General features: G+C 51.3%; 1 protein-coding gene across 2 annotated transcripts in view; it reads left to right on the top strand.

Moving 5' to 3' along the window:
- The window catches only part of ASIC1 (acid sensing ion channel subunit 1), a 43984-nt gene extending 32730 nt beyond the window's left edge, over nucleotides 1-11254 (top strand). For both annotated transcript variants that reach the window (XM_038752660.1, XM_038752659.1), the window contains 7 exons: nucleotides 1730-1880; nucleotides 2530-2586; nucleotides 4931-5084; nucleotides 6543-6634; nucleotides 6857-6936; nucleotides 8461-8565; nucleotides 11074-11254. In XM_038752660.1, the coding sequence (XP_038608588.1) occupies nucleotides 1730-1880; nucleotides 2530-2586; nucleotides 4931-5084; nucleotides 6543-6634; nucleotides 6857-6936; nucleotides 8461-8565; nucleotides 11074-11178 (744 nt within the window). In that variant the 3' untranslated portion in view covers nucleotides 11179-11254. The remainder of the gene's footprint in view (nucleotides 1-1729; nucleotides 1881-2529; nucleotides 2587-4930; nucleotides 5085-6542; nucleotides 6635-6856; nucleotides 6937-8460; nucleotides 8566-11073) is intronic.
- Nucleotides 11255-15089: the final 3835 nt, after the last annotated feature.

Here is a 15089-nt window from a genome sequence, read left to right as displayed (position 1 = left end):
CTTGAATGTTCTGTAAGAGCCTTGAAAAGTGTAGTCTCATCTGGTGTGGGTTGAAAGGGAATGTTTCCTTTGTAATAGGACAATCCACCGACTCAACAATATTTCTGGTTTAAATCCTATGGTGGAGGGAAGAGTGTAGTTGTAAATGATTTGAACTATAATTACTCTATTTATTTATTTATTTATTTTACTTGTACATATCTATTCTATTTATTTTGTTAATATGTTTGGTTTTGTTCTCTATCTCCCCCTTCTAGACTGTGAGCCCACTGTTGGGTAGGGACTGTCTCCATATGTCGCCAACTTGTACTTCCCAAGCGCTTAGTCCAGTGCTCTGCACACAGTAAGCGCTCAATAAATACAATTGATTGATTGATTGATTAATAATAGTAACAATGGGAGCAGCGTGACTCAGTGGAAAGAGCCCGGGCTTAGGAGTCAGAGGTCATGGGTTCAAATTCCGGCCCCGCCACTTGTCAGCTGTGTGACTTTGGCCAAGTCACTTCACTTTTCTGGGCCTCAGTTCCCTCATCTGTAAAATGGGGATTAAGACTGGGAGCCCCAAGTGGGACAACCTGATCACCTTGTAACCTCCCCAGCACTTAGAACAGTGCTTTGCACATAGTAAGTGCTTAATAAATGCTATTATTATTATTATTATTATTATGGGGCTCACGGTCTTAATCCCCATTTTACGGTTGAGGTAAATGAGGCACAGAGAATAATAATAATAGTAATAATGGTAGCAGCGTGACTCAGTGGAAAGAGCCCGGGCTTAGGAGTCAGAGGTCATGGGTTCAAATCCCGGCCCCGTCACTTGTCAGCTGTGTGACTTTGGGCAAGGCACTTCACTTCTCTGGGCCTCAGTTCCCTCATCTGTAAAATGGGGATGAAGACTGTGAGCCCCACGTGGGACAACCTGATCACCTTGTATCCTCCCCAGCGCTTAAAACAGTGCTTGGCACATAGTAGGCGCTTAACAAATGCTAGCATTATTATTATTATTATTATTTGTTAAGCGCTTACTATGTGCCAGGCACTGCACTAAGCGCTGGGGTGGATACAAGCAAATCGAGTTGGACATGGTCCCCATCTCATGTGGGGCTCATAGTCTCAATCCCCATTTTCCAGATGAGGGAACTGAGGCCCAGAGAAGTGAAGTGACTTGCCCAAGGTCATGGCAGCAGACAAGTGGCGCAGCCGGGATAATAATAATAATAATAATAATAATGTTAGTATTTGTTAAGCGCTTACTATGTGCAAAGCACTGTTCTAAGCACTGGGGAGATTACAAGGTGATCAGGTTGTCCCACGTGGGGCTCACAGTTTTAATCCCCATTTTACAAATGAGGGAACTGAGGCCCAGAGAAGTGAAGTGACTTGCCGCAAGTCACCCAGCTGACAGTTGGCGGGGCCGGGATTTGAACCCACGACCTCTGACTCCAAAGCCCGGGCTCCTTCCACTGAGCCACGACGATGATGGCTTCCATCAGTCCATCAGTGACGGCATTCCTTCTACACTGCGAGCCCGCGGTTGGGTAGGGACCGTCTCTAGATGTGGCCAACTTGGACTACCCAAGTGCTTAGTCCAGGGCTCTGCACACAGTAAGCGCTCAATAAATACGATTGAATGAATGAATGACGATGATGATGATGATGATGATGATGATGATCAGGGGTCCCTGCTGCGGGTCTGACCAGCCCGCCCCTGGCTCTCCCTGCTTCTCAGCTCATCTACCTGCCCCCGCCTTGGGGCACATGCAAGGCAGTCACCATGGACTCGGATTTCTTTGACTCCTACAGCATCACGGCCTGCCGCATCGACTGCGAGACCCGCTACCTGGTGGAGAACTGTAATTGCCGCATGGTCCATATGCCAGGTCAGTGCGGCCCCCCCTCCCCAACCTCTCAGGCCGGCCGGACTTTATCAATAGTATTTATCAATCATATTTATTGAGCGCTTACTGTGTGCGGAGCACTGTACTAAGTGCTTGGGAAGTCCAAGTTGGCAACATAGAGAGACAGTCCCTACCCAACAGTGGGCTCACAGTCTAAAAGGGGGAGACAGAGAACAGAACCAAACATACCAACAAAATAAAATAAATAGGAAAGAAATGTACAAGTAAAATAGAGTAATAAATATGTACAACCATATATACATATATACAGGTGCTGTGGGGAAGGGAAGGAGGTAAGATGGAGGGATGGAGAGGGGGACGAGGGGGAGAGGAAGGAAGGGGCTCAGTCTGGGAAGGCCTCCTGGAGGCCTTATCAATCGTATTTATCAATCATATTTATTGAGCGCTTACTGTGTGCAGAGCACTGTATTAAGCGCTTGGGAAGTCCAAGTTGGCAACATATAGAGACAGTCCCTACCCAACAGTGGGCTCACAGTCTAAAAGACTGCCCTTCCCTCTGGAGCCCCATCCCCTCCCCCTGCATGTGGGGAGGTCGAGGCAGGGCTCACCTGCTGGGGGGGAAGGGGGTCCCACCCCCCACCCGGCCCCACCTGGTTTTCCTCTTCTGCAGGTGACGCCCCTTACTGCACCCCGGAGCAATACAAAGAGTGCGCGGACCCTGCCCTGGGTGAGTCCCCCCCATAACGCCCCACTCCACAGCCTCTCCCCATTCTTGTGTTGCTCCTGGAAGGGAAAGAATAACAACAACAACAACAACAATAATAATAATGGCATTTATTAAGCGCTTACTATGTGCCGAGCACTGTTCTAAGCGCTGGGGGGAATACAAGGTGATCAGGTTGTCCCACATGGGGCTCACAGTCTTCATCCCCATTTTAATAATAATGATAATAATAATAATAATAATAATAATAATGGCATTTATTAAGTGATTACTATGTGCCAAGCACTGTTCTACGCGCTGGGGGGGATACAAGGTGATCAGGTTGTCCCACGGGGGGCTCACAGTCTTCATCCCCATTTTAATAATAATAATAGTAATGATGGCATTTATTAAGCACTTACTATGTGCCAAGCACTGTTCGAAGCACTGGGGGGGATACAAGGTGATCAGGTTGTCCCACATGGGGCTCACAGTCTTCATCCCCTAATAATAATAATAGTAATGATGGCATTTATTAAGCGCTTACTATGTGCCAAGCACTGTTCTAAGCGCTGGGGGGGATACAAGGTGATCAGGTTGTCCCACAGGGGGCTCACAGTCTTCATCCCCATTTTAATAATAATAATAATAATAATAATGGCATTTATTAAGCGCTTACTATGTGCCAAGCACTGTTCTAAGCGCTGGGGGGGATACAAGGTGATCAGGTTGTCCCACAAGGGGCTCACAGTCTTCATCCCCATTTTAATAATAATAACAGTAATGATGGCATTTATTAAGCTCTTACTATGTGCCAAGCACTGTTCTAAGCGCTGGGGGGATACAAGGTGATCAGGTTGTCCCACAGGGGGCTCACAGTCTTCATCCCCATTTTAATAATAATAATAATAATGGCATTTATTAATCGCTTACTATGTGCCAAGCACTGTTCTAAGCACTGGGGGGGGGGGGGGGAATACAAGGTGATCAGGTTGTCCCACAGGGGGCTCACAGTCTTCATCCCCCCTTTACAGATGAGGCCACTGAGGCCCAGAGAAGTGAATCTACCCCAGCACTTAGTACAGTGCCTGGCACAGAATAAGTGCTCAACAAATACCATTTAAAAAAAAAGTGTCAGGAAGACTAGGAATGAAATAATCTAAAATGTGAGGGGAAACATTTGAGGTTCTTTTGTGGCCGCAGGCCACATTCCATCCACATTCTTAGCTTCAGGATCCTGGCTCTTCTTCCCACACAGTGAAAAGGCACAGAGATTCTTGGGGTCCAAGAAGGCCCCCTGACCTGATCTGCTGGATCAGATCAATCAATCAATCAATCGTATTTATTGAGCACTTACTGTGTGCAGAGCACTGTACTAAGCGCTTGGGAAGTACAAGTTGGCAAGATAAGCAGATGAAGGGGGACAGTTGGCCGGTCTCTCCCTGATGTGTCCAGAGATTCCCTCGCCATCTCTTCCCCTCTCTCTCCCCCTCTTTTTGTCCCTTTCCCCCTCTCTCCCCCCCACCACCCAATTAATTAATTCATTCAATAATATTTATTAAGCGCTTGGGAAGCACAATTGAGCAACAGAGACAATCCCTGCCTACAATGGGGGCTCTCTCTCTCTCTCCCTCTCTCTCTCTCTTGTCTCAGATTATATGACTATGACTATGTGACTATGTCCAACCTGAATATCTTGTACCTACCCCAGCGCTTAGAACAGTGCCTGGCATATAGTAAGCGCTTAACAAATACCATAAAAGTAAAGTGACTTGCCCAAAGTCACACAGCTGGCAATTGGTGGAGGCGGGATTTGAACCCATGACCTCTGACTCCAAAGCCCGGGCTCTTCCCACTGAGCCACGCTGCTTCTCTTCTCTTAGGAAGTGAAGTGCTTCCCGCTCATAGGAAGCGGTCAGCACTTCCTATGAGCCGGGGACTGTTCTGAGCGCTGGGAGTCAGAGGTCACGGGTTCTAATCCCAGCTCCGCCACTTGTCAGCTGGGTGACTTTGGGCCAGTCGCTTCACTTCTCCGGGCCTCAGTTCCCTCATCTGGAAAATGGGGATGAGGACTGTGAGCCCCATGGGGGACAACCTTGATTACCTTGTATCCCCCCAAGGGCTTAGAACAGTGCTTCGTTCGTTCAATCGTATTTATTGAGCGCTTACTGTGTGCACAGCACTTGGGAAGTACAAGTGCTTGGTACATAGTAAGCGCTTTACAAATACCAACATTAATTAATGAATTGAGTGATGCAGGGCAGGGGTGGGGTGGGGGGGAACAAATAAAGGGGTCAAGCGAGGAAGGGGCGGGAAGTGCCCTCCGTCTCTCGTCCAGGGACTCAATCCCCTCGCGCCCCCCGGGCAGACTTCCTGGTGGAGAAGGATCAGGACTACTGTGTCTGCGACATGCCCTGCAACATGACGCGCTACGGCAAGGAGCTGTCTATGGTCAAGATCCCCAGCAAGGCCTCCGCCAAGTATCTGGCCAAGAAATTCAACAAATCGGAGCAGTATATTGGGTGAGGGGCGGGGACTGGTGGATGGGGCCTGGACTGTGGGGGTGGGTCCTGATCTCTGGGGAAAGGGTCCTGATAATAATAATAATAATAATAATGGCATTTATTAAGCACTTACTATGTGCAAAGCACCATTCTAAGCGCTGAGGAGGTCACAAGGCAACCAGGTGGTCCCACAGGGGGTTCACAGTCTTCATCCCCATTTTACAGATGAGATAACTGAGGCCCAGAGAAGTGAAGTGACTTGCCCAAAGTCACACAGCTAATTGGCAGAGCCGGGATTTGAACCCATGACCTCTGACTCCAAAGCCTGTGCTCTTTCCACCGGCCCATGCTGCTTCTATCCTGATCCCTGGGGGCTGGTGGGAGGGGACAGAAGATCAATCAATCAATCAGTCGTATTTATTGAGCGCTTACTGTGTGCAGAGCACGGTACTAAGCGCTTGGGAAGTACAAGTTGGCAACATATGGAGACGGTCCCTACCCAACAGTGGGCTCACAGTCGAGAAGAGTGGGCTCACAGTCTAGAAGATAATAAATAATGGTAATAATAAGGATAATAATGATGGTATTTGTTGAGTACTTACTTTGTGCCAAGCCCTGTTCTAAAAGCTGGGGTACATACAAGGTGATCAGGTTGTCCCCACATGGGGCTCACAGTCTTCATCCCCATTTTCCAGATGAGGGAACTGAGGCACAGAGAAGTGAAGCAGTTTGCTCAGTCACACACCTGACAAGTGGTGGAGCCGGGATTAGAACCCATGACCTCCGACTCCCAAGCCCAGTTTCTATCCACTGAGCCACGCTGCATTCAGTCATTCAATCGTATCTACGCATTCATTCATTCAATCGTATTTATTGAGCACTTACTGTGTGCAAAGCACTGTACTTGTACTTCCCAAGCGCTTAGTCCAGTGCTCTGCACACAGTAAGTGCTCAATAAATACGATTGAATGAATGAATGTACTAAACGCATGGATGAGTACAATATAACAACAAATTATAGAGAGAATTATATAGAGAGAATTAAATAGAGAAGCAGCATGACTCAGTGGAAAGAGGAGTCAGAGGTCGTGGGTTCTAATTCTGGCTCCGCCACTTGTCAGCTGTGTGACTTTGGGCAAGTCACTTCACCTCTCTGGGCCTCAGTTACCTCATCTGTAAAAAGGAGACTAAGACTGTGAGCCCCTCGTGGGACAACCTGATCACCTTGTATCCCCCCACAGCGCTTAGAACAGTGCTTTGCCCATAGTAAGCGCTTAACAAATGCCATCATCATCATCATTATTATTATTATTATTCTAACAACGCCCTGCCCACACCGAGCTCACAGTCTATAGATTACTGAGCGCTTACTATGGGCAAAGCACCGTACTAAGCGCTGGGGAGAGTTCAGTAGAACAATCAACTGACCCCATTCCCTGCCCGCAGCAAGCATATTCTCATTCCCCTTGGCCACAGGGAGAACATCCTGGTGCTGGACATCTTCTTCGAAGTCCTGAACTACGAGACAATTGAGCAGAAGAAGGCGTACGAGATTGCCGGGCTGCTCGGTCAGTGCCCGCCGGCCCGGCCCCCCGACGCCGTCGGTCCCCATCGTGACCCCAGTTGGACCCTTCTCAATCCCTGAGACCCCCGATAGACCCTACCCTGACCCCTCTTCGACCCCATCCGGCCCCACCTGGACCCCAAATCGAACCAGACCCCAGCGACCCCATCCTTACTCGTCTTTGACGCCCCTCGATTTCCCCTGACCCCGGCCGCCCCTTCCACAGGTGACATCGGGGGCCAGATGGGACTATTTATCGGGGCTAGTATCCTCACGGTGCTTGAACTCTTCGACTACGCCTATGAGGTAAGTCCACACAGCACTTTATTCATTTGTTCATTCAATTCTATTTATTGAGCGCTTACTGTGTGCAGAGCACTGGACTAAGTGCTTGGGAAGTCCAAGTCAGCAACATGTAGAGACGGTCCCGACCCAACAGCGGGCTCGCAGTCTAGAAGGGGGAGACAGACAACAAAACATATTAACAAAATAAAATGAATAGAATAAATATGTACAAATAAAATAAATAGTGCCAAGCCTCGCTCTAAGCCCTGGGGGAGGAAGATGTAACATCATTCATTCATTCATTCATTAGTACAGTGTTAAGCGCTTAGTCCAGTGCTCTGCACATAGTAAGCGCTCAATAAATACGATTGATGATGATTCATTCAATCGTATTTATTGAGCGCTTACTGTGTGCAGAGCACTGGACTAAGCGCTTGTGACACTCAGGCCCGGAGCTCTGTCCACTGAGTCACGCTGTTTCTCCAGGTCGGACTGAATGTGCAAATACAGGAGCAGTGTGGCCTAGTGGAAAGAGCCCGGGCCTGGGAATCATTCATTCATTCAATCGTATTTATTGAGTGCTTACTGTGTGCAGGGCACTGTACTAAGCGCTTGGGATGTACAAGTTGGCAACGTATAGAGACGGTACCTACCCAACAGTGGGCTCTAGAAGGGGGAGACGAGGGACCTGAGGCCCAGAGAAGTGAAGTTACTTGCCCAAAGTCACACAGCTGACGAGTGGGGGAGCCGGGATTGGAACCCGCGACCTCCGCCTCCAAAGCCCAGGCTCTTTCCACTGAGCCACGCTGCTTCTCAGAAGGGCAGCCCCCCCCCGGGACGGCCTCCTCCCCGCCGACCGCACGCACATATATCTATGATTTTAAGTGCTTGGCACATAGTAAGCACTTAACAAATGCCATCATTATTATTATTATCACCCCATTTATACTCATTCAATCATTTATTGAGCACTTACTGTGTGCACAGCACTGTACTAAGCGCTTGGGAAGTCCAAGTCGGCAACATCTAGAGACGGTCCCTACCCAACAACGGGCTCACAGTCTAGAAGGGGGAGACGGACGACAAAACATGGAGACAGGTGTCAAAATTGTCAGAACGAATAGAATTTAAGCCTATATTGATGACCATTTACTTGTTTTGACGTCTGCCTCCCCCCTCTAGACTGTACGCCCGCCGTGGGCAGGGATTGTCTCTCTTTCTTGCTGTATTAAACTTTCCAAGCGCTTCTAGACTGTGAGCCCACTGTTGGGGAGGGCCCGTCTCTATATGTTGCCAACTTGGACTTTCCAAGCGCTTAGGACAGTGCTCTGCACACAGTAAGCGCTCAATAAATACGATTGATTGATTGATTGATAGTCCAGTGTTCTGCACACAGTAGGCACTCAATAAATACGACTTAATGAGTGAATGAGTCCCCAACCGGGGCAGGGGGAGGGCAGGAGGGGGAAAGGAGGGAGGGTGAGGCTGTGGGGAAGGGACTGGGGGGGTTTGCATCTGTGTGCTGGGTGTCTCCCTTCCTCTCAGGTCATCAAGCACAAACTGTGCAGACGGGGCAAGTGTCAGAAGGAGGCCAAGAGGAGCAGCGTGGACAAAGGCGTGGCCCTCAGCCTCGATGATGTCAAACGCCACGTGAGGGACCCAACCTCCCTTCCCCCCTTCAGTCTCCCCCAATTCCTTCCACCCCCCGGCCTCCCCCAGCCCCCACAACTCCTCCCCGGTCCCCTTCCTCCTTTAGCCCTCCCCATCTAATAATAGCAATAATAATAATAATAGTGATGGTTGTGTAGCGCTCACTATGTGCCAGGCACTGTACCGAGCGCTGGGGCGGATACAAGCAAATCGGGTTGGATACAACTCCTCCCCGGTCCCCTTCCTCCTTTAGCCCTCCCCATCTAATAATAGTAATAATAATAATAATAGTGATAGTTGCGTAGTGCTCATTATGTGCTAGGCACTGTACCGAGCGCTGGGGTGGATACAAGCAAATCGGGTTGGATACAACTCCTCCCCAGTCCCCTTCCTCCTTTAGCCCTCCCCAACTAATAATAGTAATAATAATAATAATAGTGATGGTTGTGTAGCGCTCACTATGTGCCAGGCACTGTACCGAGCGCTGGGGTGGATACAAGCAAATCGGGTCGGATACAACTCCTCCCTGGTCCCCTTCCTCCTTTAGCCCTCCCCATCTAATAATAGTAATAATAACAGTGATGGTTGTGTAGCGCTCACTATGTGCCAGGCACTGTATCGAGCGCTGGGGTGGATACAAGCAAATCGGGTTGGATACAACTCCTCCCCAGTCCCCTTCCTCCTTTAGCCCTCCCCAACTAATAATAGTAATAACAATAATAATAGTGATGGTTGTGTAGTGCTCACTATGTGCCAGGCACTGTACCGAGCGCTGGGGTGGATACAAGCAAATCGGGTTGGATACAACTCCTCCCCGGTCCCCTTCCTCCTTTAGCCCTCCCCATCTAATAATAGCAATAATAATAATAATAGTGATGGTTGTGTAGCGCTCACTATGTGCCAGGCACTGTACCGAGCGCTGGGGTGGATACAAGCAAATCGGGTTGGATACAACTCCTCCCCGGTCCCCTTCCTCCTTTAGCCCTCCCCAACTAATAATAGTAATAATAATAGTGATGGTTGTGTAGTGCTCACTATGTGCCAGGCACTGTACCGAGCGCTGGGGTGGATAGAAGCAAATCGGGTTGGATACAACTCCTCCCCGGCCCCCTTCCTCCTTTAGCCCTCCCCAACTAATAATAGTAATAATAATAGTGATGGTTGTGTAGCGCTCACTATGTGCCAGGCACTGTACCGAGCGCTGGGGTGGATACAAGCAAATCGGGTTGGATACAACTCCTCCCCGGTCCCCTTCCTCCTTTAGCCCTCCCCATCTAATAATAGCAATAATAATAATAATAGTGATGGTTGTGTAGCGCTCACTATGTGCCAGGCACTGTACCGAGCGCTGGGGTGGATACAAGCAAATCGGGTTGGATACAACTCCTCCCCAGTCCCCTTCCTCCTTTAGCCCTCCCCATCTAATAATAGTAATAATAATAATAATAGTGATGGTTGTGTAGCGCTCACTATGTGCCAGGCACTGTACCGAGCGCTGGGGTGGATACAAGCAAATCGGGTTGGATACAACTCCTCCCCCGTCCCCTTCCTCCTTTAGCCCTCCCCAACTAATAATAGTAATAATAATAGTGATGGTTGTGTAGCGCTCACTATGTGCCAGGCACTGTACCGAGCGCTGGGGTGGATACAAGCAAATCGGGTTGGATACAACTCCTCCCCGGTCCCCTTCCTCCTTTAGCCCTCCCCATGTAATAATAGCAATAATAATAATAATAGTGATGGTTGTGTAGCGCTCACTATGTGCCAGGCACTGTACCAAGCGCTGGGGTGGATACAAGCAAATCGGGTTGGATACAACTCCTCCCCGGTCCCCTTCCTCCTTTAGCCCTCCCCATCTAATAATAGCAATAATAATAACAATAGTGATGGTTATGTAGCGCTCACTATGTGCCAGGCACTGTACTGAGCTCTGGGGTGGATACAAGCAAATCGGGTCGGATACAACTCCTCCCCGGTCCCCTTCCTCCTTTAGCCCTCCCCATCTAATAATAGCAATAATAATAATAATAGTGATGGTTGTGTAGCGCTCAGTATGTGCCAGGCACTGTACCGAGCGCTGGGGTGGATACAAGCAAATCGGGTTGGATACAACTCCTCCCTAGTCCCCTTCCTCCTTTAAGCCCTCCCCATCTAATAATAGTAATAATAATAGTGATGGTTGTGTAGCGCTCACTATGTGCCAGGCACTGTACCGAGCGCTGGGGTGGATACAAGCCAGTCGGGTTGGAGACGGCCCCTGTCCCACCTGGGGCTCACGGTCTCAACCCCCATTTTCCAGACGAGGGAATTGAGGCCTAGAGAAGCGACCTGTCCAAGGTCACAAGGCAGACCAGTGGAGGAGCCGGGAATAGGACCCATGACCTTGGGACTCCCCATCCACTACTCCAGGCTGCTTCTGCTCTCTGATCACCCCCCGACCCCCGACCCCCGACCCCCGACCCCCGGGCCTGGTCCCCCTCCCCACCCCTGGTCCCGTTTTCCCTCCAGAATCCGTGCGAGAGTCTCCGGGGCCACCCGGCCGGCCTGACCTACGCTGCCAACATCCTACCTCACCACCCGGCCCGGGGCACCTTCGAGGATTTTACCTGCTGAGCCCTGGCCCCCTCCGGCCCCCTTCGGCCCGGTTCGGCCCAGCTGGGCCCAGCTGGGCCCGGCCTCGACTAGAGGCCTCGACCAAAGGCCTCGGGGTGGGAGGGGAGACGATGGGTGGGGGGAGGAGAAGGAGGAGGGGACCCCCTCCCCACCGGGCCCCTCTCCCCATCCCCTTTTTTTTCATTTTTAACAAAACGACAACAAGAACAAAAAAAAGGAAACAAAAAATTAGGAGAGAGAGGGGGACGGGCGGGGTTTAGGGTTAACCCGTCCGGCCCCCGGCCTGGGCTCTGTCCCCACGTCCATCCTCATTCCGTTTCCACCCAAGCTCCCCTCTCCCCCCTTCCTCTGCAAGATAGAGAAGGTAACTGGGGGGGGCTGAGACCCCCCCCAGCTCCCGTATTCCTCCCCCCACCCCCTCCCAGCTTTGAGACCCCTCTCCCACCTCCTGACCCCGGTGGGGGCCTGAGTTGAGGAAGGAGGAATGGGGAGGAAATGGTCGGGGGGCGGGGGCTGCTACTCCTTCCCCCCACCCACCCCAAGGAGGTAATCAGTACAGTCCCCTCCTGTGGGTCTGCCTGGCCTTCCACCCCAGCAGCGGCCCAGGGGCTCAGGGACCTGGAGCCGGCGATGCCCCCATCCCCCAGCCCCCCGAAGTCCCATAAATTTTCTTATGGCGCTTTCGGCCTCCCTCCTCTCCCGCCCCCTCCCCACCCCGTTCCCTCCAGCTGGTTTCTTTATACAACCTCATCCTCATTTTCTATTTCTATACGATAGACTCTATATTGCTAGATCTCTGTATATACACCGCCCCCGTCCTCCAGCCCATCCGTATCTACCGAGCACCACACCGAGACCCTCCCCGGGGTCTCCGGCCTCCTCCCCAACGACCCCCTGTATAAAGTGTGTTAGCCCCTCTGCGGTGTCCGTGTCCACCCCCAAACCATCCCCCTTCACCCCTGGGAAAGCACAACACGACGACATACGCATTGTATCTCTCGCTCTCTTAACGGCGACATCAAGGAAGCTGTGAATTCCGCTCCCCGGCCTCTTTCTGACTGACCCCTTCCCCTCTCTGCAGCCTTAAACTCCCACCCCCCACACTAGGCCCCCCGTGGCCTTCTTCCCTGAACCGGGGGTGTTGCCCCCCTCTAGGATTTGGCTCTGCCATCTGGAGCCTGGCAGGGGGAGGGTGGCGGGGCGGAGAGCATCCCTGGGTCCCCATAGGGTCTCCTAGACGGGCCGGTCCAGCCTCCGGCCCCCACCCCTCGCACGAGGACACGGGGGGGGGGGGGTTGATTAATAATAATAATAATAATAATAACGATGAAGATGGCATTTGTTAAGCGCTTACTATGTGCCAAGCACTGTTCTAAGCGCTGGGGAGGATACAAGGTGATCAGGTTGTCCCCCGTGGGGCTCACCCCGGCTCTTAGCGCAGTGCTCTGCAGACTGCGAGCAGGCGGTAAGCGCTTAGTACGGTGCTTTGCGCACAATAAAGTGCGCAATAAGATCGACTGAATGGATGATTCAGCAGTTAAACACTGTTACTACTCCACCACAGCCTAGTGGAAAGAATACGGGCCTGGAAGTTGGAGACCCGGGTTCTGCTCAGAGAAGTGGGAAAGAGCCCGGGCTTTGGAGTCAGAGGTGATGGGTTCAAATCCCGGCTCCGCCAACTGTCAGCTGGGTGACTTTGGGCAAGTCACTTCACTTCTCTGGGCCTCAGTGACCTCATCTGTAAAATGGGGACTAAGACTGGGAGCCCCCCGTGGGACAACCTGATCACCTTGTAACCTCCCCAGCGCTTAGAACAGTGCTTTGCACATAGTAAGCGCTTAATAAATGCCATTATTGTTATTATTATTATTATCCCCATTTGACAGACGAGGTCACTGAGGCCTCAGAGAAGTGAAGTGGCTTGCCCCAAAGTCACCCAGCTGACAAGTGGCGGATTAGAACCCACGACCTCTGGTTCCCAAGCCCGGGCTCTTTCCACTGAGCCACGCCGCTTCTCGTGAACCCGCTCCACTAGGCAGTCATTCGAGATGACAAGATGGGGGGGAAGTTGGGGCGTGGGAGAGCAGGGAGAGCTACCAGGGGGTGGGGGTCTGGAGGCCTGATTTATCTCTGCCCCCTCCCAGGGGGGGGGGGTCTATTCTCTTGGTGCCCATAACCCTCCAAAACTCAGTTTCTCCACTGCGGCCTGGTCAGAGGAGAAGGTGGAGGGAGGGTGGGAGTTGGGGGGCGGGGGGGAAGGAGGCTGGGAAGGATCAATCAATCGTATTTATTGAGCGCTTACTGTGTGCAGAGCACTGTACTAAGCGCTTGGGAAGTACAAGCTGGCAGGGAAGGATGGGTCACCGAAGACCCTCTGCCCAGACCCCTGCCCCCTTTCCAGGCCAACCTGTAAGGCCCAGACACCCCTCTTTGCCCAGATCCCCCCGCTTCCCTGTCCCGGAGACAGATTGCCTTCTGACATCCCCCCACACAACTCCCAGCCCCAGAGGGGACATCGAGGCAGTGGCCCCCCGGGCCCCCCGGTCCCCCCCGACGGATGAGGGGCGACCCTTCCCGAGCGAAGCAGGAGGCGGGCTGGAGGGAGGGGTGCGCCGGGTGGTTGTGGTGATGGAGGACGCATGCCTCTGGCTTAATAAACCGGGTTTGAACCAACTGCTTCTCACTGTGGTGTTCTTCTCCCAGGGGAGAGGGGAGTGGATGGATTAATCAAATCGGTCAATAATAATAATAATAATCATGATGGCATTTGTTAAGCGCTTACTATGTGCAAAGCACTGTTCTAAGCGCTGGGGGGGGATAAAATGCGATCAAGTTGTCCCACGTGGGGCTCACAGCCTTAATCCCCATTTTTACAGATGAGGTAACTGAGGCTCAGAGAAGTTAAGTGACTTGCCCAAGGTCACTCGGCAGACTTGTGGTGGAGCCGGGATTCGAACCCATGACCTCTGACTCCAAAGCCCGTGCTCCTTCCACTGAGCCACGCTGCTTCTCTGATTCCCCATTTTACAGATGAGGTAACTGAGGCCCGGAGAAGCGACTTGCCCAAGGTCACACAGCTGACAATTGGTAGAGCTGGGATTTGAACCCATGACCTCTGACTCCAAAGCCCGGGCTCTTTCCACTAAGCCACGCTGCTTCTCTTCTGACATCATATTAAGATTATTATTGTTAAGATTATTATGATTAAGTCAATCATATTAAGGGCTCGCTGTGTGCTGTGTGCGGAGAACTACACTATGCACTAGGGAGGGTATCATCATCATCATCGATGGAATTTACTGAGCACTTCTTCTGTGCCCGCTGTACTAAGCTCTGCCACTTATCTATTGTATATATGTTGCAAACTTGTACCTCCTCAAAAATCTCCAGTGGCTACCAATCAATCTGCGCATCAGGCAGAAACTCCTCACCCTGGGCTTCCAGGCTGTCCATCCCCTCGCCCCCTCCTCCCTCACGAGCTCCCTTCTGTCCTTCTCCAGCCCAGCCCGCACCCTCCGCTCCTCTGCCACCGCTAATCTCCTCCCCGGGCCTCGTTCCTTCCTCTCCCCCTCGTCCCCCTCTCCATCCCCCCCGCCTCACCTCCTTCCCTTCCCCACAGCACCTGTATATATGTATATATGTTTGTACAGATTTATTACTCTATATTTATTTTACTTGTACATATCTATTCTATTTATTTTATTTTGTTAGTATGTTTGGTTTTGCTCTCCGTCTCCCCCTTTTAGACCGTGAGCCCACTGCTGGGTAGGGACTGTCTCTATATGTTACCAACTTGTACTTCCCAAGCGCCTAGTACAGTGCTCTGCACACAGTAAGTGCTCAATAAATACGATTGATGATGATGATGATCCGCCAAACTCGCTCTCTTCCTCCCTTCAAGGCCCTGCTGA

The sequence above is a fragment of the Tachyglossus aculeatus genome, chromosome 10, assembly GCF_015852505.1.
Source record: "Tachyglossus aculeatus isolate mTacAcu1 chromosome 10, mTacAcu1.pri, whole genome shotgun sequence".
Lineage (NCBI taxonomy): Eukaryota > Metazoa > Chordata > Mammalia > Monotremata > Tachyglossidae > Tachyglossus > Tachyglossus aculeatus.
The sequence above is the reverse complement of the archived record's forward strand: the minus strand, read 5'-3'. Positions and strand labels throughout refer to the sequence as shown.